Source organism: Salvelinus fontinalis, chromosome 34, assembly GCF_029448725.1.
Source record: "Salvelinus fontinalis isolate EN_2023a chromosome 34, ASM2944872v1, whole genome shotgun sequence".
Taxonomy (NCBI): domain Eukaryota; kingdom Metazoa; phylum Chordata; class Actinopteri; order Salmoniformes; family Salmonidae; genus Salvelinus; species Salvelinus fontinalis.
The window spans coordinates 30,013,482-30,034,168 of record NC_074698.1 but is presented as its reverse complement, the minus strand read 5'-3'; the positions used below and the strand labels follow the sequence as shown (position 1 = coordinate 30,034,168).

The window sequence follows — 20,687 nt, the reverse complement described above, 5'->3', positions numbered from 1 at the left end:
AAGTCTATGTGTGTGTGTGAATGCTTGTGTGTGTGTGTGAGAGAGTGTGTGTAAGTCTGTGTCTAAGTCTATGTGTGTGAGTGTGTATGTGTGTGTGAAGGATTGTGTGTGTGTGTGAGAGTGTGTGTAAGTCTGTGTCTAAGTCTATGTGTGTGAGTGTGTATGTGTGTGTGTGTGAATGATTGTGCGTGTATGTGTGTGTGTGTGTGTGTGTGAGAGTGTGTGTCTATGTGCGATTCTGCAGGAGGCTGCTGAGGTATCAGTTTAAGGGGGGAAGCTGGGTCGAGTCTCAGGGGTCAGAGTGCAGCTGAAGACGTCAGGGGTCAGAGTGCAGCTGAAGACGTCAGGGGTCAGAGTGCAGCTGAAGACGTCAGAGGTCAGAGTGCAGCTGAAGACGTCAGAGGTCAGAGTGCAGCTGAAGACGTCAGGGGTCAGAGTGCAGCTGAAGACGTTAGAGGTCAGAGTGCAGCTGAAGACGTCAGAGGTCAGAGTGCAGCTGAAGACGTCAGAGGTCAGAGTGCAGCTGAAGACGTCAGAGGTCAGAGTGCAGCTGAAGACGTCAGGGGTCAGAGTGCAGCTGAAGACGTTAGAGGTCAGAGTGCAGCTGAAGACGTCAGGGGTCAGGACACTTCACATATAATACTCATACAGTACATCCAGACGGTCTGTGTGGATGGCTGGCTGTGTTTCTAAGGCTTTGAAAAATGCATATTCACAACCGACCTCCCTCTCTCTCTTTATTCAGGCCAAGCATTGATCCTCTAGCCAGATGTTAAAATATCTCTTTAATTCTTATTTCCTATTCTGACCCACTTCCAAGGATAGATACACACACACCCGTGCACACACACACATGCGGAAACACTCATGCACTCAGACTGACGGATGCACACACACACACACACACACACACACACACACACACACACACACACACACACACACACACACACACACACACACACACACACACACACACACACACACACACACACACACACACACACACACTGTTTGTTGTCATTTTTTTATTGCACACCTTTATCATTTAGCTAACAGATGTTCACAGCAACAATGCAATAGGAGAAAACAGAACAGAAGCGTATCGCTGCAGCACTGCAGCCTCTTAGGTCTTCCAATATATTTATAGATATTTACAGTGACAATATGAAAATCGCAAGTACAACGCCCAGGGCCGAGTTAACTCTTTAACTGCTGCTGTATGAAGGGAGGAGAAGGCTGAGTTGGTAGAGCAACTCCAGGGTTGTGGGTTCGATTCCCACGGAGGACCAGTACAAAAAAGTATGCAAACATGTATGTACTCAGTACTGTAAGTCACTCTGGATAAGAGCATCTGCTAAATGACTCAAACGTAAATGTATAATGTTAACTCTTTCAACTTAGTCTGAGGATCCAGGTCACACAAGCTGTAGTGTGAACTCTATGTAGTTGTAGTCCTGGTCGTATGGCCACCCGAAACATTCAAGTATACCCAACATTGCACAGGCACCAGGTTAGCCATACGTAGCCAGATTCTAGGGGCTATTGGTGGAATATGGAAAGCCTGTATTGAGCTCAATGCTTCCAGCAATCAAAGACAGCTTTTCAGATCATAAAATGGACATAACATTAAATAGTACCAAAACATAATTAGTACCAAAACATAAAGAGAAATGTTTCAAAAAAAGAAAAGCCTTAGAACATACCCCTTATTTCCTCATCCATTTCTAGATGTTATGACAAATCCTATTTTCATTTGGAAAAGCGTTGAACAATACAACAGGCACATTGTGCGTTACTGTGCAGCCTGGATTGTAACAGAAAACTGCATTTGACATTTGTTTGGTGTTGTAATGGTAACTTGAGTTGGTATAAACGATGAATGACATGACAACGGGGTAGTGCATCTGACTTGTATACTGGTATACACTGTAATCACTGTTCCAACCTATCTTTACAGCCACATGGATAGAGACTAGACTATTTCCATCTCCAAAATAATAATTCCGGCGTTACTGACGTCAACTTGAGGCTGCGTGAAGTGTGAGCAAAACTGGTGAGAAATTGTTGGTAATAAAATAATCTCACGTGGGGATAAAGCAAAGAGATAATATATTTTGGGGAAAAAACAACAAAAAGCACTCATTTGTTACATGATATGAAGTTATATGGGGATTTTTACCAAGACCTCGAAGGCCAATTAAATGAATAGCGTCAGATTGATATTCTCTCATGGCAGTATTTACCTAGTCCTGTATTATTATTATTTGATGAATCCCAAATGGCACCCTATTCCATATATAGTGCACTACTTTTGACCAGAGCACTATGGGGATAGGATGTCATTTGGGAGGTACCCTTTGTCTCCACATCCTGTAAACCAGGACTGCCATGTTGAGAGCAGAACAGAGAGGCTCAGCTGACGTGAGATCTAAACAAACATTTCAGCCATGTCGGTCACACTGTCATCATCTATCACAACTTCCTGTAAAGGCTATTCTCATGTCCTTGACAAACATGTCCTAGTAAACCACGCAGCATGTTTTCATTCCAGCCATTCCAGCAAAGCATTGATTTAGAAGTTCCTCAGTCAAAAAGGCCGAATTTCGGAATAAATGGGGCAGCAATTATCTTAAGTGCCAACCATGAACGAGTGACACATTTTGATGGAAGGCTTTGATGAAAAGAAATGGAAAGATTGAATGATATCTAATATTATTGGACGAGGGCAAGGGCACTCAACACTAGTCAACTTCTGGGCTGCTGAGAGGTGCTTCTCTAAGAGCCCTTGTTTAAGAGAGCTGCTTCCATCCAGGCTTTGAACACTGAATTTAAGTTGATCTGAAAGCTTTATTGAAAAGGAAACCGGTAGCACTTTCTTTCATGGTGTACTGATTCAACGAGTATTTAGGGGGTACTTATTAGGAAACGATGTGGCATCACTGAGTTCTAGCTGGAGCTTCACTACACTTTATGCTTCAAATTCACCACAACTGGGAACTACCTGGATCAAAACGGTGTGTATATAAATGCTTGTTTGAATCCCAAAGTACCAAATGAGTACTTTATGTAGTAATTAATGGGGTATTACTGTACAATGACCATTTTACCATGTCATTTCTTAGTAAATAGCAGGTCAGGTCTGTACTGTAAACCGCCTCTGGTATAATGTCTCATAGTAATGGAGGCATTCAGCATAGTCATAGATAGTGATGGGTTGAACATGGAGGCAACTGATAAATAACGGTCACACTGACATTTATCATAAATAATATACCATATTCTTTCATACACTCCCTCTGAAATTAAAGCTCTATAAACCTTATATTCCATTCCTCCAGTTACTGTGCATAAATAAAGCTCAAACCACATTTTAACTTGTTAAAGTAAAATCTCATTTGGTTGTGTAACACAAATATACTGTAGCTAGCTTAGCGCTAAGCCGAGCAAACAATGATAGCCTTCGCATTCAAACAACCCAAAAAACATCAAATAAGAAAACCAACAAAGTCAAATCAAAATGGTCCCTATTTATCATGTCCAAGAGAAGTAATAAAACATCGGTACTTAGCAAAGACCAGGCCTCTTCTCTCCTCAGCTCACTGCTATATCTGTGGACCAACAGTACCTATATATAAATACACGTACATGGGAGGTTCCATAGAGGCATTGGCGGCAAGTCTCGGAATTCACTGAATTCAAAATGGCGGCTCTCGCACAGTCACAGGATCCAGTCAGTCTCTCCGTGAGACCAGACACCCATGGTTGGTTCACCATCTACGGTAGTTTCTTTGGAGGTCCAGGATTGGGAGAAGCGGGAGAAGCAGCGGTACCACCCCTCCACCCCCCATCTCCCTCTCTTCCTAGCCAGGCCTTACTACCTGTGCCCTGGGTTCCTATGGGTGGCTGTGTCCCTGCCCCCTCTGGCTTCTCTAGCCCAGTGGTGGTCGTCCACCTCCACCACGTTACTGTAGCCCTCCTTCTCCACGCAGACAGCCAGGACCTGGAGCACCAGGCGCAGCCTCCGGTCCATGGCCTCCAGGTGGGGCTGGATAAGGACGGGGTGGAGGCGGTCACGCAGCAGGGACTCCTCCATCAGACGGCTCAGCTGGTACTCCTCCTTGGCGAGCAGCTGCAGACGCAAGTGGGTCGACTTCCTCACTCTGTGGGGCGGGGAGGAGGGGAAAGAGGGAGGAGAGGGGGAAGGGAGGAAGGGGGTGAGGAGGAGAGAGAGGGAGGGGAGGGGGAAGGGAGGAAGGGGGTGAGGAGGGGAGAGAGGGAGTGGAGGTGGAAGGGTGGGTGAAGGGAGGAAGGGGAGAGAGGGAGGGGAGGGGAAGGGTGGGTGGGTGAAGGGAGGAAGGGGAGAGAGGGAGTGGAGGTGGAAGGGTGGGTGAAGGGAGGAAGGGGAGAGAGGGAGGGGAGGGGGAAGGGTGGGTGAAGGGAGGAAGGGGAGAGAGGGAGGGGAGGGGGAAGGGTGGGTGAAGGGAGGAAGGGGAGAGAGGGAGGGGAGGGGGAAGGGTGGGTGAAGAGAGGAAGGGGAGAGAGGGAGGGGAGGGGGAAGGGTGGGTGAAGGGAGGAAGGGGAGAGGCAAGAGGTCTTACTTTACAGATGGACTTCTTAAAAAGGGATGCACTTGTAAATCTAGTAAGGATACTAGGAATATAAAGGGAAACATGTTTCAAAAGAAGAAATGCGCACTAATTCTACTTGCAAATTGTGCAATAGTAATGACAAAGTGAAACTGTGCAAGCAAGCAGTTTACACAGGAAGGTGTGGTATGATGGAGAGAGAGAGAGAGAGAGAGAGGTAAAGGAACAGGTACTGACCTGCAGCATTGGCTCAGAGGCACCAGGATGGAGAGCTCGTCGTGGGAGTGTTTCCCAAACCTGCAAAGAAGAGAAGAGAGCAGCAGAAAAGAGAGGAGAGGAGAGAGGTGAGCCAAGCAACACCACTCACTGGCTGATAATACAACACCTTGGTCTGTGTTTCTCACAGTCTGTCTCACAGTCACCAACAGCAGTACATCTCTCAGGATCAGTGAAGAAGCCCTCAGACTGAAAGCTCCAGAGTCCTGAACATTCTATTCACATTGAACATTCCACTCACATTCCCTTCCCATTGAGTGTGACCGTCAGGGACTGAGAGTTTTGCTACATGCCTTTGTAGCTTGATTCTGAAATGCACCGTGTACCTCAGACATTAAAAATACCTTTAAAACATTTGTTATGCCTTTGCTTTGAGCTGTTGCTATGTGCTGTTGCTTAGTGTAACAACTCAGAACTGAAGTTAATGAAAGAGAGTTTTAGAAGGAAGGCTATGTGACAAATCAGACATGACCAGCCGTCTAGAGAACAGATACAAAGAGTTGAGGTCTGTTGTGTTTTCTCCTCACCCTCTTCCGTTGTCCAGATGGATGATGAAGGTCTCGTTTCCAAACTTCTCAAAAGTCTCGTAATGGTGCCGGTCCATGTTACCTGGATACAGAGGTAAACAACATTAATATACATAGGAAAAGAGGACCCCTATTCACCAAGAATGTCTATATAGGGAATAGAGTGCAGTGGAGGGAGTAGCGTGTAATGGAGCTTCTGTCCTCACCCATGAGGAAGTCAAAGATGGTCATGTCCATGATGTCCAGGAGACGAGAACCACGGTCATAGGGAGGAGTCTGCTTCACCTCGTCACAGTAGTCTGGGTCCACCTCCCACCTGACCACACAACCAATCACATGGGCACGCGGGCACACGCACACACACACGCGCACACATACACGCACACGCACACGCACACACACGCACACAAACGCACACACACACACACACACACACACACACACACACACACACACACACACACACACACACACACACACACACACACACACACACACACACACACACACACGCACACACACACACGCACACACACACACGCACACACGCAGAGAGAGTGACATTTAGATAGTGTGAGAGGCTTTGTTTGGTCCAGTCCCTTTTGGCAGCTCCCTTCCTGTCGAGCCATGATGTGTGTGTATGTGTGTGTGTGTGTTTGCTTGCTTGCCTGCATGCCTGTGTGTGGTTTGTGTGTGTTGTTAAGGACAGACCCCTGCTGCTCGAAAGCAGAGCAGCGAGGCACACAGCAACTTGACAAGAGAAGGAGAGAGGGAGGGAGGGAGGGGTCGGAGGGGAGTGAATGGGAGGAAGAGTGAAAAAGAGAGAGAGGGGTAGAGAAAGAGTGAGAGAGGGGAGGGAGAGGGGAAAGTGAAAGAGAGAGAGAGAGACGGGGAGGAGACAAGGTGTGACAAGTAAAAATGGAGAGTATGAGTAAGAAAGTCACAGTGACAAAGTAAAAGAGATGAAGTCACAGTAACACAGTGAAAGGCAGAGATGGACAGATAGACAGTGAAAGTATCAAAGAAAGTAGATGGAGTCATTTCATGTTCTCTATTTGCACTCTATTGACGTAATCAAAGAACACAGGAACATGGAAGTGAGAGAAGACCCTGTCTCCCAGGGCAACTAACTCAGTTTATAATGAGCTGCTACTTCTCCTGCAACACCAATCTACCTATTTGAATCAGAGGTGGGGATCTGGAGAATGTGTTTTCCTTAGAGAACTGGCTGTTCCTGCTGAGTCACTTCCTGATAAGGCATGCCATGGCACCTTGTGTAATGAGGTGTCATCTGGTGAACCCCAGTGAACTGGGGTAATCAGGGGGTGTGAGGTGACCTAATATATAAAGGGTACACAGTTATGGAAGGCTGTGTGTTTTACTCTGCTTCCTTGTTCTCTATAAGGGTAAAGGCTGTGTGTTTTACTCTGCTTCCTTGTTCTCTATAAGGGTAAAGGCTGTGTGTTTTACTCTGCTTCCTTGTTCTCTATAAGGGTAAAGGCTGTGTGTTTTACTCTGCTTCCTTGTTCTCTATAAGGGTAAAGGCTGTGTGTTTTACTCTGCTTCCTTGTTCTCTATAAGGGTAAAGGCTGTGTGTTTTACTCTGCTTCCTTGTTCTCTATAAGGGTAAAGGCTGTGTGTTTTACTCTGCTTCCTTGTTCTCTATAAGGGTATCTGCATGTTCTTGCATTTGTGGAAGAAGTGTCTGTCTCTTACTCTGCTTTCTTGCGTTTGTGGTAGGATCGTCTCCAAGGGTTCCTCCAGGTCTTGCGTTTGGCCAGGGCCAGGTCTGGCAGGAAGGCAGCCAGAGAACCCTCGATCTGGTCCGGCTTTCCACACAGAGCATGCTCAGTAGAGCAGTAGTAGGAGCACTCGCCATAGAAACAAATGTTATTGGCTGGGGAGAGAGGAAAACACTGGGTTTTAGATGGCAGCAGGGGAGCATGGGAAGAGGAGAGGGGGACGTTGTGTATGTGTGTGTGTGTGTGTGTGTGTGTGTGCGTGCGTGCGTGCGTGCGTGCGTGTGTGTGTGTGTGAGAGAGAGAGATGCGAGCGAGCGAGAGAAGGGAGAGAGAAAGAGAGTATGACAGAGTGAGAGACAGACTGACAGAGAGTCAGACAGAGAGACAGATAGACAGACAGAGAGTCAGACAGAGAGACAGATAGACAGACAGAGAGTCAGACAGAGAGACAGATAGACAGACAGAGAGTCAGACAGAGAGTCAGACACAGACAGACAGACAGACAGACAGACAGACAGACAGACAGACAGACAGAGAGACAGACAGACAGACAGACAGAGAGTCAGACAGAGAGACAGACAGACAGACAGACAGACAGACAGACAGACAGACAGACAGAGAGGTATAGAGAGGAAGCTGGCAGGGTGTTGTAGAGCCAGACTGGTATTAGTTTCTTAATATTGGGTTCAGGGAGGTAGGGAGGTGAGTGCTGAGCCAGCAAACTGTCTGAGTGTAGCACTAATCTCCTGTCAGATAGAATGGTCTCTGTTATTCCACATAGCTGTTCACTGGGCTGCATGGGGATCTAACAGACAGTCTGAAGACAGCTTTTAGAAGCTCAGAACTCAGCAACAGCCCTGTACATTAAAGGGGAAGTTCACTATGGGGAAGTTCACTCTGTCTGTCTGTCTGTCTGTCTGTCTGTCTGTCTGTCTGTCTGTCTGTCTGTCTGTCTGTCTGTCGGTCTGTCTGTCTGTCTGTCTGTCGGTCGGTTCCTCGCCACCACTGGCCCAGCACTGAACCACTAAGCTAAAGGGAATTATTTATGGGACTCCTTGTTAGGGGAGGACTTGGATCCAGCTTCTAAATAGGAGTTGTTCTGGTGAATTATTGTGCTTTGCAGTTTGCTTGTTTTCAGAAAGGTTTTTGAAGTGTGTGTTTTGGGGGACTCCCTGGAGATTCTGTGTTTTTCTGTGTCGTGCCTACAAATAAACTCAACTAAGCTGTATTCGGCATAGTGAATACACAATACACTACTGTTGACTAGAGGTAAATATAAATGTCCAGTCTGATTCCACTACAGGCCTACACAGTAGCTAGGAACCATAGTTTAATCTAAGTAGCTAGTCTGATTCATCTACAGGCCTACACAGTAGCTAGGAACCATAGTTTAATCTAAATATCCAGTCTGATTCATCTACAGGCCTACACAGTAGCTTGGAACCATAGTTTTAATCTAAGTAGCCAGTCTGATTCATCTACAGGTCTACACAGTAGCTAGGAACCAGAGTTTAATCTAAATATCCAGTCTGATTCTTCTACAGGCCTACACAGAAGCTTGGAACCATAGTTTAATCTAAATATCCAGTCTGATTCATCTACAGGCCTACACAGAAGCTAGGAACCATAGTTTAATCTAAATATCCAGTCTGATTCATCTACAGGCCTACACAGAAGCTAGGAACCAGAGTTTTCCCTGGTCACAAGTATGGAAACTATCCTCAACTACTGCTTTGATCACATAGTAACGCCAACCATAGTGGGAATAAGTTATCTTTAAGAAACAGACAATAAAGAAATATCTAATCTAATTTTTGAGTTTGCCAAACTCCGTAGGTAGTCTGTGGGAATGTTGTGGGATCGTTGTCAGAATGTAGAAAGCAGTGTGTTTACCTGGGGAGATGAAGAAAGTCCTCCAGAGCTTTTTGTCCCTGGTCACATCCCGTATCTCCCTGGTCATGTTAACCAGTCTTCCCGCCACCGGGGGCACTCTCCGGAAGTCTAGGATCCTGAGGGAAGAGACCATAGATATACATACATCAAGATCAGTGTGAAACATAACGTAGATGTCTGGAATTATCCCATTAGAAAACCCAGGAGAAGAAGTAAATTCTTCTATAAGACCTTATTGATCCCACAAGGGATAATATATATGACACCATTGTTCTACAAGCCATTGTGTTGTCATAAAATAAATGTGTATGGAACCACATGCTGATGAGATAGAATATTTTTAGGGCCTTCATACCTTGTTTTATTTATTCTGTAAGGGCTTAATGATGGAATACTCTTCGTCACCACATCATCAACAACTATTATCACAAATAAACATCTGAAAATGATGTGCCATAAAAACCAGGACACAATTTCCTGCTCGAGGGAGAAGCAAAGAATGATTTTCAATCCAAAGTGTCAACGGTGGAGTGTGTGTGTGTGTATATGGGCCTCTTTCTTCCTGCTAGTGTGTGTGAAATATTATGAATAATTCATCTATTTTACAGTATAATCTTTTAGCTCCTTTCATTGGCTTTTAAAGTTCTGTTTATTGAACTTCAGCATCCGGTCGCTCAAACCGCACTGGCCTGAGAGACTGGGACTCCTCATTCTTTCTCTCCTGCTCCCTTTCTCTTTCTCTTCTCTCTCTCTCTCTCTCTCTCTCTCTCTCTCTCTCTCTCTCTCTCTCCTTCTCCTCATAGACATCTTCTTTGTTTGTCTACCCCTCTCCTCCTCTCTCCTCACTCTCATCCCTTTACTCTACCCCTCTCCTTCTCTCTCCCCACTCTCATCCCTTTACTCTACCCTCCTTCTCTCTCCCCACTCTCAACCCTTTACTCTACCCTCCTTCTCTCTCCCCACTCTCATCCCTTGACTCTACCCCTCTCCTTCTCTCTCCCCACTCTCATCCCTTTACTCTACCCCTCTCCTTCTCTCTCCACACTCTCAACCCTTTACTCTACCCCTCTCCTTCTCTCTCCTCACTCCCAACCCTTACTCTACCCCTCTCCTTCTCTCTCCCCACTCTCAACCCTTTACTCTACCCCTCTCCTTCTCTCTCCTCACTCTCAACCCTTTACTCTACCCCTCTCCTTCTCTCTCCCCACTCGCAACCCTTTACTCTACCCCTCTCCTTCTCTCTCCTCACTCTCAACCCTTTACTCTACCCCCCTCCTTCTCTCTCCCCACTCTCAACCCTTTACTCTACCCCTCTCCTTCTCTCTCCCCACTCTCATCCCTTTACTCTACCCCTCTCCTTCTCTCTCCTGACTCTCATCCCTTTACTCTACCACTCTCCTTCTCTCTCCTCACTCTCATCCCTTTACTCTACCCCTCTCCTTCTTTCTGTCCATCCTTTTCTTGCTTTAACTTCTCGCTTTTCCTTCCTTTCTTCCAACTGACCTTATTTCTGTCTATGCCACACTAGCTGGGCCAGGCCTCCCACTCATTCCATACCTCTTTAACCATCCTTGTCGTTGCTTCCTGCAGCATGACCTCTCTAAGGCTTAGACTCCTGGGAGTGGAGTGTGTGAGTGTGGGTTTGTGTGTGTGTGTGGTGTGTATGTGTATGTGTGTAACCTTGAAGTCTTAGCTCTCAGGGAGAGAGACAGGGAGACAGGGCGTGGGGCTGCAAGGATGAAACCCTAGCCACCAGATGAAAGCTCTCAGGAGATATAGCTGCTCAAAGTGCACAGTCACCATGAACCAGATGACAAAGAAACTCCTGTATGGAGTCAGGCTCTCTCTGTGTCTCTCTCTCTCTGTGTGTCTCTCTCTCCGTGTCTCTCTCTCTCTCTCTCTCCGTGTCTCTCTCTCTCTCTCCGTGTCTCTCTCTCTCTCCGTCTCTCTCTCTCTCTCTCCGTGTCTCTCTCTCTCTCTCTCCGTGTCTCTCTCTCTCTCTCTCCGTGTCTCTCTCTCTCTCTCTCTCTCTCTCCTCTCTCTCTCTCTCTCTCTCTCTCTCTCTCTCTCTCTCTCTCTCTCTCTCTCTCTCTCTCTCTCTCTCTCTCTCTCTCTCTCTCAATTCAATTCAATTCAATTGACTTTATTGACATGGTAGGTTCGTTATTACTTACATTGTCAAAGTATACATATCGAAAAAATAAAAATCAAATATATATGTATATATATATATACAAAATATATATATATATTTATATATAAATAAATGGTGGGACCAACAGCCATAATAACAGTAGTAGTGGACATGGGATTACCATTAACAACAACTACAACAACAATATTAATCAGAACAACAATAAATTAAAGCAACAGTAGTAGACCAGTGTCAATATGACTTGAGAAGACATATGACCTGGTATGAAAGACAAAACAAAACTAAGCTAAATGGGAAATATTATCAATATTACTTTGCATTTTTCACTGGCTGTCCCTCAGGTTGTGGCAGGAGGACACATATTTGGCTGCCAAAACTGCACATTTTGGCTTTTCACCCAATAAATATTTGATTTTTTCTTCATCTTTTATAGTTTCAAATTCTTTGTATTGAGTTATAATTTTGGGAAAGAAATATGCTCTTAGGTCTGAGTATTTGTCACAGTGTAGTAGGAAATGGACCTCTGTCTCTACTTCTCCTCTGGAGCAGAGTGAGCACAGCCTGTCCTCTCTGGGCAGCCAGGTTTGTCTGTGACGACCGGTCTCTATAGCCAGACGGTGCTCACTGAGTCTGTACCTAGTCAATGTTTTCCTCAGTTTTCTATCAGTCACAGTGGTCAGATAGTCTGCCACCATGTACTGTCTGTTTAGAGCCAAATAGCATTGAAGTTTACTTTGATTTTCTGTGGTCTCTCTCTCTCTCTCTCTCTCTCTCTCTCTCTCTCTCTCTCTCTGTACCGCACTCTTGTCATGGGTAGAGTACTGCATACAGAGAGTGTAGAGTACTGCACAGTGTAGATTATGGGGAGGACTGCACAGTGTAGGTTAACATGGTACAATGTGTGGAAGTGGAAAGGCTTTGAGTTAAACCCTTACACAGTATAACGATAACACAATGTTGTATCAACAGTGTCCACTGTCCAACAATAGAAGGACTGAAGAGAAGAGGCTATGCATTTCCTCCTGTTCTCCTCTTCCTACACATTCCTCTAGCTATTCCAGACTGCTTTTAACACACTGCTATATACATCTAAATCAGATTGAGATGCGCATCCCAAAAGGCACCCTATTCCCTTTGCAGTGCACTACTTGGTAAAAAGTAGTGCAGTACAAAGTGAAAATGGGGGCCCTTTGGGACACAAACGCAGAGTTCCACAGGCTGCTGTCCAGAAGATGGTGCGGCCCTGCGCCAAACAACAAGGCCGTAATTCATATAGCCAGCCTCCGCTTGGCATACACAACCTAACAACAACCTAAATACAAGCTGGTCTTTAGGGGCTAGCACAGTCACCTCCTCCCTGCCTTAAATCATGCCCAGCTAGCATTGGCATGTCCCTTGGTTTCCTCTCCTCAGCCCACTGTGCACACACAAACACATGCCTTTGGCCCTGGCCTTGCATTCCACTGGGCTGTGTGTCTGTGTGTGTGTGAGAGAATGTGTGTGTGTATGTATGTATGTATGTATGTATGTATGTATGTATGTATGTATGTATGTATGTATGTATGAGAGAGAGAGAGAGAGAGAGAGAGAGAGAGAGAGAGAGAGAGAGAGAGAGAGAGAGAGAGGGAGAGAGAGAGAGAGAGAGAGAGAGAGAGAGAGAGAGAGAGAGAGAGAGAGAGAGAGAGAGAGAGAGAGAGAGAGAGAGAGAGAGAGAGAGAGAGAGAGAGAAACGTCTACACGGCCGGCCTGCTAGTACAGTGAGCTTTATCCTCTATCCACAACAAGGGAACCAGGCACAGACTTGTGTGTGTGTGTCTTGGACCAGACCATTACGTATTGGACCAGACCATTACATATTGGACCAGACTATTATGTATTGGACCAGACCATTACGTATTGGACCAGACCATTACGTATTGGACCAGACCATTACGTATTGGGCCAGACCATTACATATTGGACCAGACCATTATGTATTGGACCAGACCATTATGTATTGGACCATACCATTATGTATACCATAGTATAATGATGAATGGAAGAACTGATAACTTACTACTACAGTTATCACAGCATAAAACTGACAGACTTGTTAGAAAAAAACTCTAATTTCCTGATAATACCAGAGACATTTCTGTCTCTGTTTTGATTCCACATTTGTTTGAGTTGTGTAAAAGTCTATATGCATGTGTGTGTTTGGATGGCAGAGAGGGTGAAAACACAGTCACAGAACACCTGCTAAGCGTGTGTGATGCCTGCTGTGTATAAACAATCGAGGTATGCATTATAGGGATAGCCCCCTTTTTTTCTCCATTTTTGCCTAAAATTACATACCCGAATCTAACTGCCCTGTAGCTCAGGCCCTGAAGCAAGGATATACATAGTATTGGAAACATTTGAAAGGAAACACAGTTTGTGGAGATGATAATTGAATGTAGGAGAATATAACACAATAGATCTGGTAGAAGAAAATACAAAGAGAAAACCAACCGTTTTTTTTCTACCACCATCTTTGAAATGCAACAGAAAGGCCCCAAATCTAGCCATCACTCTGGTTGTAATTCTGATGGTGTCCACAAGATGGCAGCAGTGTATGTGCAAAGTTTCAGACGGATACCTTGAAGTATGAGCAAACCACATTACTTATAGTGTGAAGTCACCCAGGTACATTTGGGCAAATCGTGAAAGAGACATTCACATGTACATGACATTTTTCTGCAAGAATATCGCAAATCTGTATACTTGGACTTTGATTGAGCTTTTCCAGTATTAGTAGCCATATTATAAGTTCAACATTTGCAAAACACCCAGTTTCCATAACTTCATAACTCTCCATATTCTTATAATTGTTGTCCAAAAGGAAAAGGTTTGCTGTCGCACAAGGTTAGCAGCGACACTTTGCGACAGAGAGGGGGTCTCCCAACACTGCCGTAAAGCCCAGCTCATTGGCTTTCTAGCTAGCTTTGTTTGACCCCGATTGGTGCTTATTTGACAAAGTTCCAGTCGATCAAGTGAAGACCGGCCGAGTCATCGGCGTGCCATGAAGGCATCACTCTCTGACCAAATTGGGTATACTATAGGATATACAACACCCCTAATGATACAATGACGTCTGATTACATTCTAGGATCTCTGAGGAATAAATACGAACGTGATTTGACTGGTTGAAACAACGTTTAGGGTTAGATTTTCACAGATTCCTTTCTTTGCAAATTGAACGAGTGGAAATACAAAATCGATCATGCATACTATATGGACCTTTTTAGGATATGAAAGGATATTAACTAACAAAACAACACTTGGGAAAGAGCAATATTTCAGAATGTAAGTACACATTTCACCTTCAGAGGTTAATTTATCAAACCTAACGGGGTGAAAAAAGTGTTTTGTTGTTAGGAGCTCTCCTCAAACAATAGCAAGCCATTTTTTCACAGTAATAGCTACTGTAAATTGGACAGTGCAGTTATATTAACAAGAATTTAACCTGTTGGGGATGGGGGCGCTGTTTAGACTATTTATGCTAATCGGGTAATTTTTGAAACGGCTTCCCACAAAATCCTTGATCGTACAATATGCATATTATTATTATTATTGGATAGAAAACAGTCTATAGTTTCTATAGGAGTTGAAATTTTGTCTCTAAGTGGAACAGAGCCCATTCTACAGCAATTTCCCTGACATGGAGTCAGATTTCAGAAATGTTGGCCACTGTTCTGAAGTCAGTTAAAAGGGCACTGTTATTGCTATGACTATACGGACACTTCTTACGTCTTCCCCTGGATGCCTTTACGTGATGACGATTCCAATGGGGTCGATTGCGCGTTCACAGGCCCTATAAATTAAAAAACCCTGTAGCTAGCAAGTCTTTCCTTGGTGCGTAACGCGCGTGCTGGACACCGACCCGCTCCTGTTCCAAGCGTTAGTTTAGCCTGTTATATTTCTCCGGTCATCTTTTCACTCGTTATAGGAGTTAAAAACATCATAAGGTAGTTAATTTAAAGCGTTTTATAGCAATTTATATCCGTTTAGTGCGATTTTGGGACATTTATTTTTGAAACGATGTGAATAGCTGGGCACGCTTTTCAGTTCATCCCGAACGCAGTTGGCATTTCCACATGGCAAGAGGACAGCTTTCCACCAAAAGACGATTACTCCCAAGAAAGGATCCTTTGCCCAAGATACTGATGGAAGAACAGCTCAAAGTAGGACATTTTTATTATGATAAATCGTGTTTCTGTCGAAACATTTTAGTGGCTTAGGACGCCATGTTTTTTGACGTAGCTTCGCTTGATGCAAACTGTATTGAAAAGTAAGGATAAATTAAAAAATGTAATTCCGCAATTGTATTAAGAATTAAATTGTCTATCAATCCCTGTCCACCCTATATTTTTTAGTCACGTTTATGAGTATTTATGTATAAGAGTAGATCACTGTCTAAGTGGCGCAAGGACATTTTCTGACCAGCTGAGCTACATTTCACATTGTCTAACCATGATTTTGGTGGCTAAATATAAACATTTTCGATCAAACTCTATATGGATTGTGTAATATGATGTTACAGGAGTGTCATCGGAAGAATTCTGAGAAGGTTAGTGAAAAAATTAATATCTTTTGGCGATGTTGACTTTTATCGCTCACTTTGGCTAGAATCAATGCTGGGCTGCTATGTGCTATGTGCTATGCTAATATAACGATTTATTGTGTTTTCGCTGTAAGACACTTAGAAAATCTGAAATATTGTCTGTATTCACAGGATCTGTGTCTTTCGATTCGTGTATGCTGTGTATTTTTACGAAATGTTTGATGATTAGTAAGTAGGTAAACACGTTGCTCTAAGTAGTTTTTCTATTCCATTTGTGACGGTGGGTGCAATTGTAACCTATGCCATCTACCTGAAATATGCACTTTTTTCTAACAAAACCTATCCCATACCATAAATATGTTATCAGACTGTCATCTGATGAGTTTTTTTTGTTGGTTAGGGGCTATAAATATCTTAGTTTAGCCGATTTGGTGATGGCTACTGGTGTTGGTGGACAAATAAAAGATGGTGGATTATGCTAATGTGTTTTTAGGTAATAGATGTACATCTTTACATATTGTGTCTTCCCTGTAAAACATTTTAAAAATCGGACATGTTGACTGGATTCACAAGATCTGTGTCTCTCATTAGCTGTATTGGACTTTAACCTGTCTAGGATCAGCGTGGCGCTAGCGGCACACCCCCCCCCCCCCCCCCACTGAAAAACCAGTGCCGCGAAATTCAAAAAAAATATTTTTTTAAAATATTTAACTTTCACACATTAAAGTCCAATACAGCTAATGAAAGACACAGATCTTGTGAATCCAGTCAACATTTCCGATTTTTAAAATGTTTTACAGGGAAGACACAATATGTAAAGATGTACATCTATTACCTAAAAACACATTAGCATAATCCACCATCTTTTATTTGTCCACCAACACCAGTAGCCATCACCAATTCGGCTAAACTAAGATATTTATAGCCCCTAACCAACAAAAAAACTCATTAGATGACAGTCTGATAACATATTTATGGTATGGGATAGGTTTTGTTAGAAAAAAGTGCATATTTCAGGTAGATGGCATAGTTTACAATTGCACCCACCATCACAAATGGACTAGAATAATTACAATGAGCAACGTGTTTACCTAACTACTAATCATCAAACATTTCGTAAAAATACACAGCATACACGAATCGAAAGACACAGATCCTGTGAATACAGACAATATTTCAGATTTTCTAAGTGTCTTACAGCGAAAACACAATAAATCGTTATATTAGCTTAGCACATAGCAATTAGCAGCCCAGCATTGATTCTAGCCAAAGTGAGCGATAAAAGTCAACATCGCCAAAAGATATAAATTTTTTCACTAACCTTCTCAGAATTCTTCCGATGACACTCCTGTAACATCACATTACAACATGCATATACAGTTTGATCGAAAATGTTTATATTTAGCCACCAAAATCATGGTTAGACAATGTGAAATGTAGCTCAGTTGGTCAGAAAATTTCCTTGCGCCACTTAGACAGTGATCTACTCTTATACATAAATACTCATAAACGTGACAAAAAAATATAGGGTGGACAGGGATTGATAGACAATTTAATTCTTAATACAATTGCGTTATTACATTTTTTAATTTATCCTTACTTTTCAATACAGTTTGCGCCAAGCGAAGCTACGTCAAAAAACATGGCGTCCTAAGCCACTAAAATGTTTCGACAGAAACACGATTTATCATAATAAAAATGTCCTACCTTGAGCTGTTCTTCCATCAGTATCTTGGGCAAAGGATCCTTTCTTGGGAGAAATCGTCTTTTGGTGGAAAGCTGTCCTCTTGCCATGTGGAAATGTCAACTGCGTTCGGGATGAACTGAAAAGCGTGCCCAACTTTTCACATCGTTGCAAAAATAAATGTCCCAAAATCGCACTAAACGGATATAAATTGCTATAAAACGCTTTAAATTAACTACCTTATGATGTTTTTAACTCCTATAACGAGTGAAAAGATGACCGGAGAAATATAACAGGCTAAACTAACGCTTGGAACAGGTGCGCGCCGGTGTCCTCTTGGCTCATGACGCAGCTCCCAAAGAATGACTAGCTTCAGGGTTTTTTCATTTGTAGGGCCTGTGAACGCGCAATCGACCCCGTTGGAATCGTCATCACGTAAAGGCATCCAGGGGAAGACGTAAGAAGTGTCCGTATAGTCATAGCAACGACAGTGCCCTTTTAAATGACTTCAGAAGAGTGGCCAACATTTCTCAAATCTGACTCCATGTCAGGGAAATTGCTGTAGAATGGGCTCTGTTCCACTTAGAGACAAAATTTCAACTCCTATAGAAACTATAGACTGTTTTCTATCCAATAATAATAATAATATGCATATTGTACGATCAAGGATTTTGTGGGAAGCCGTTTCAAAAATTAGCCAAATTAGCATAAGTAGTCTAAACAGCGCCCCCATCCCCAACAGGTTAATGTGTGAAAGTTAAATATTAAAAAAAATATATTTTTTTTAATTTCGCGGCACTGGTTTTTCAGTGGGGGGGGGGGGGGGGGGTGTGCCGCTAGCGCCACGCTGATCCTAGACAGGTTAACCTTTTACGGGGGCAGCCCGACACCTGTACACTTATGACAACATCCAGCTCAAAGTGCAGGGCGCGAAATTCAAAATATATTTTTTTTTAAATATTTAACTTTCACACATTAACAAGTCCAAGACACCAGATGAAAGGTGCACATCTTGTGAATCAAGCCAACATGTCCGATTTTTAAAATGTTTTACAGGGAAGACAAAATATGTAAATCTATTAGCTAACCACGTTAGCAAAAGACACAACTTTTCTAACTCCATCAGTTTCTTACTCCATCAGGTGCTATCACAAATTCGACCAAATAAAGATAAAAATAGCCACTAACCAAGAAACAAATTCATCAGATGACAGTCTGATAACATATTTTTTGTATAGCATATGTTTTGTTCGAAAAATGTGCAAATTTCATGTATAAACCATAGTTTACATTTCAGCTACAATCCGAAATTGCACCGAAAGCAACCATAATATTTACAGACACCAACGTCAAATAGCTAATTACTCATCATAAAACATTTCTGAAAAATACATAGTCTGCAGCAATTGAAAGACAGGCATCTTGTGATTCCAAACAATATTTCCGATTTATTAAATGTTTTACAGCGAAAACAAAATGTATCGCTATATTAGCGTAGCTACAATAGACAGAAATAATTGGGCGCCCACGGCCAGTTCACATGCACGACAGATATATGAAATAACATCATAAAATGGGTCTTACTTTGCTGATCTTTCATCAGAATGTTGAAGAACGTGTCCTCTGTCCAGATGAGTCGTTGTTTCGATTCAGAATGGCAAATTTCCCTCTTCAATTAGCATTGGCACTAGCCGAGTGGCATAAATTTCTCCAACGTAAACACAGTCAGAGGACGGAACACGGCAAAACTCCCGAATAAAGTTTCAATAATTTGATTAAACTATATTGAAAAAACATACATTACGATGATATGGTCACATGTATCAAAAACAATTCGAGCCGGAGACGTTAGCCGTTCGTTACCAGGGCAAAACAGAAGTCAATCCCACTTCCTTCAGAGTACCGGAAGTGGACGGTCACGTCAAAGAAATAGTTTTTTTTCCACCACAGACCAAGAGGAGCACAAAAATGTCTTCTCTGACATCCTCTTTACACCAATAGGAAGGCGTATAGAGTGTCAGCAGACTCCTAAGTGTTAAGACCATGTATAGGCATCAAGTTGAAAAGAGCATCGATTTCTGACATTTCACTTCCTGGTCAGGAAAAGTGCTGCAGAAGGACTTCTGTTTCACTCAGAGAAATAATTCCAACTCTTTTAGAAACTAGAAAGTGTTTTCTATCAAAAAAGAATAATAATATTCATATTGTACGAGCAAGATTTGAGTAGGAGGCCGTTTGAAATGGGCATGATTTCACTGGCTACTCAACACTTTGTCTTGCAGCCATAAGAAGTTTTCAGATAGATGGAGGGGTTGTTGGTAGGGTGGGATAAAAATAGATAAAGAGATAACTTATGTAAAATGTACCATGTCCGTAGGGGAAAATAATAAAGGAAAATATATAAAAATATATATATATGGGGGATTGGAAATGATGCAGATACTTACATTGACAGAACCCACAATCTATCTGCAGTATTAAAGCTGATCTATCCCCCCCAAAACACATTTGAGGTGTGTGTTAGTCATGCCGAAAGTGCATGTCACACAAACTCACACACAAACTCACACACAAACTCTCACACACACACACGCACGCACGCACGCACGCACGCACGCACGCACGCACTCACACACTCACACACACACACACACACACACACACACACACACACACACACACACACACACACACACACACACACACACACACACACACACACACACACACACACACACACACACACACACACACACCTGTCCAGATGAAAGGCAGCGATCTCAGCGTTGTGTCTCTCCAGGTCAGAGAAGTAGAAGAAGTCCGGGGGTGTCTCCTGTTCCCTGGTCTGCCTGGAAGACACAGAGGTCGAGGCAACGTTAGAAGAATGTTAGCATTAACAAAATCCTGTTCAGTATGAAGCACAACTGTCTGTCTTTATTTGACCCTGCTGGTCATCTACTGTAGCCTTAATGGCCACATGTATTCTCCAACGGGCACAACCAGAAGAGGACTAGCTCCTCGGAGCCTGGTTCCTCTCTAGGATTCTTCCTAGGTTCCAGCCTTCTAGGGAGTTTAACCACTGTGCTTCTGCATCTGCATTGGTTGCTCTTTGTGATTTTAGGCTGGGTATCTGTAAAGCAAAACTGCTGGTGTAAAAAGGGCTTCATAAAATACATTTGAATGATTGATTGAACATTCAAGGCCACGAGCACCAGAGTTCTCCAGCACTGAAAAGATAC

General features: G+C 43.3%; 1 protein-coding gene across 1 annotated transcript; it reads right to left on the bottom strand.

Moving 5' to 3' along the window:
• Positions 1-1,013: 1,013 nt before the first annotated feature.
• Positions 1,014-20,323, bottom strand: LOC129832788 (extracellular serine/threonine protein kinase FAM20C-like; the record flags this gene model as incomplete). The annotated part of the gene is made up of 7 exons (XM_055896787.1): positions 1,014-4,163; positions 4,827-4,886; positions 5,393-5,474; positions 5,599-5,708; positions 7,109-7,289; positions 9,028-9,143; positions 20,205-20,323. Coding segments are annotated over 7 exons (954 nt in total), but the record flags the coding sequence as incomplete, so codon positions are not given.
• Between the last annotated feature and the right edge of the window lie 364 nt (positions 20,324-20,687).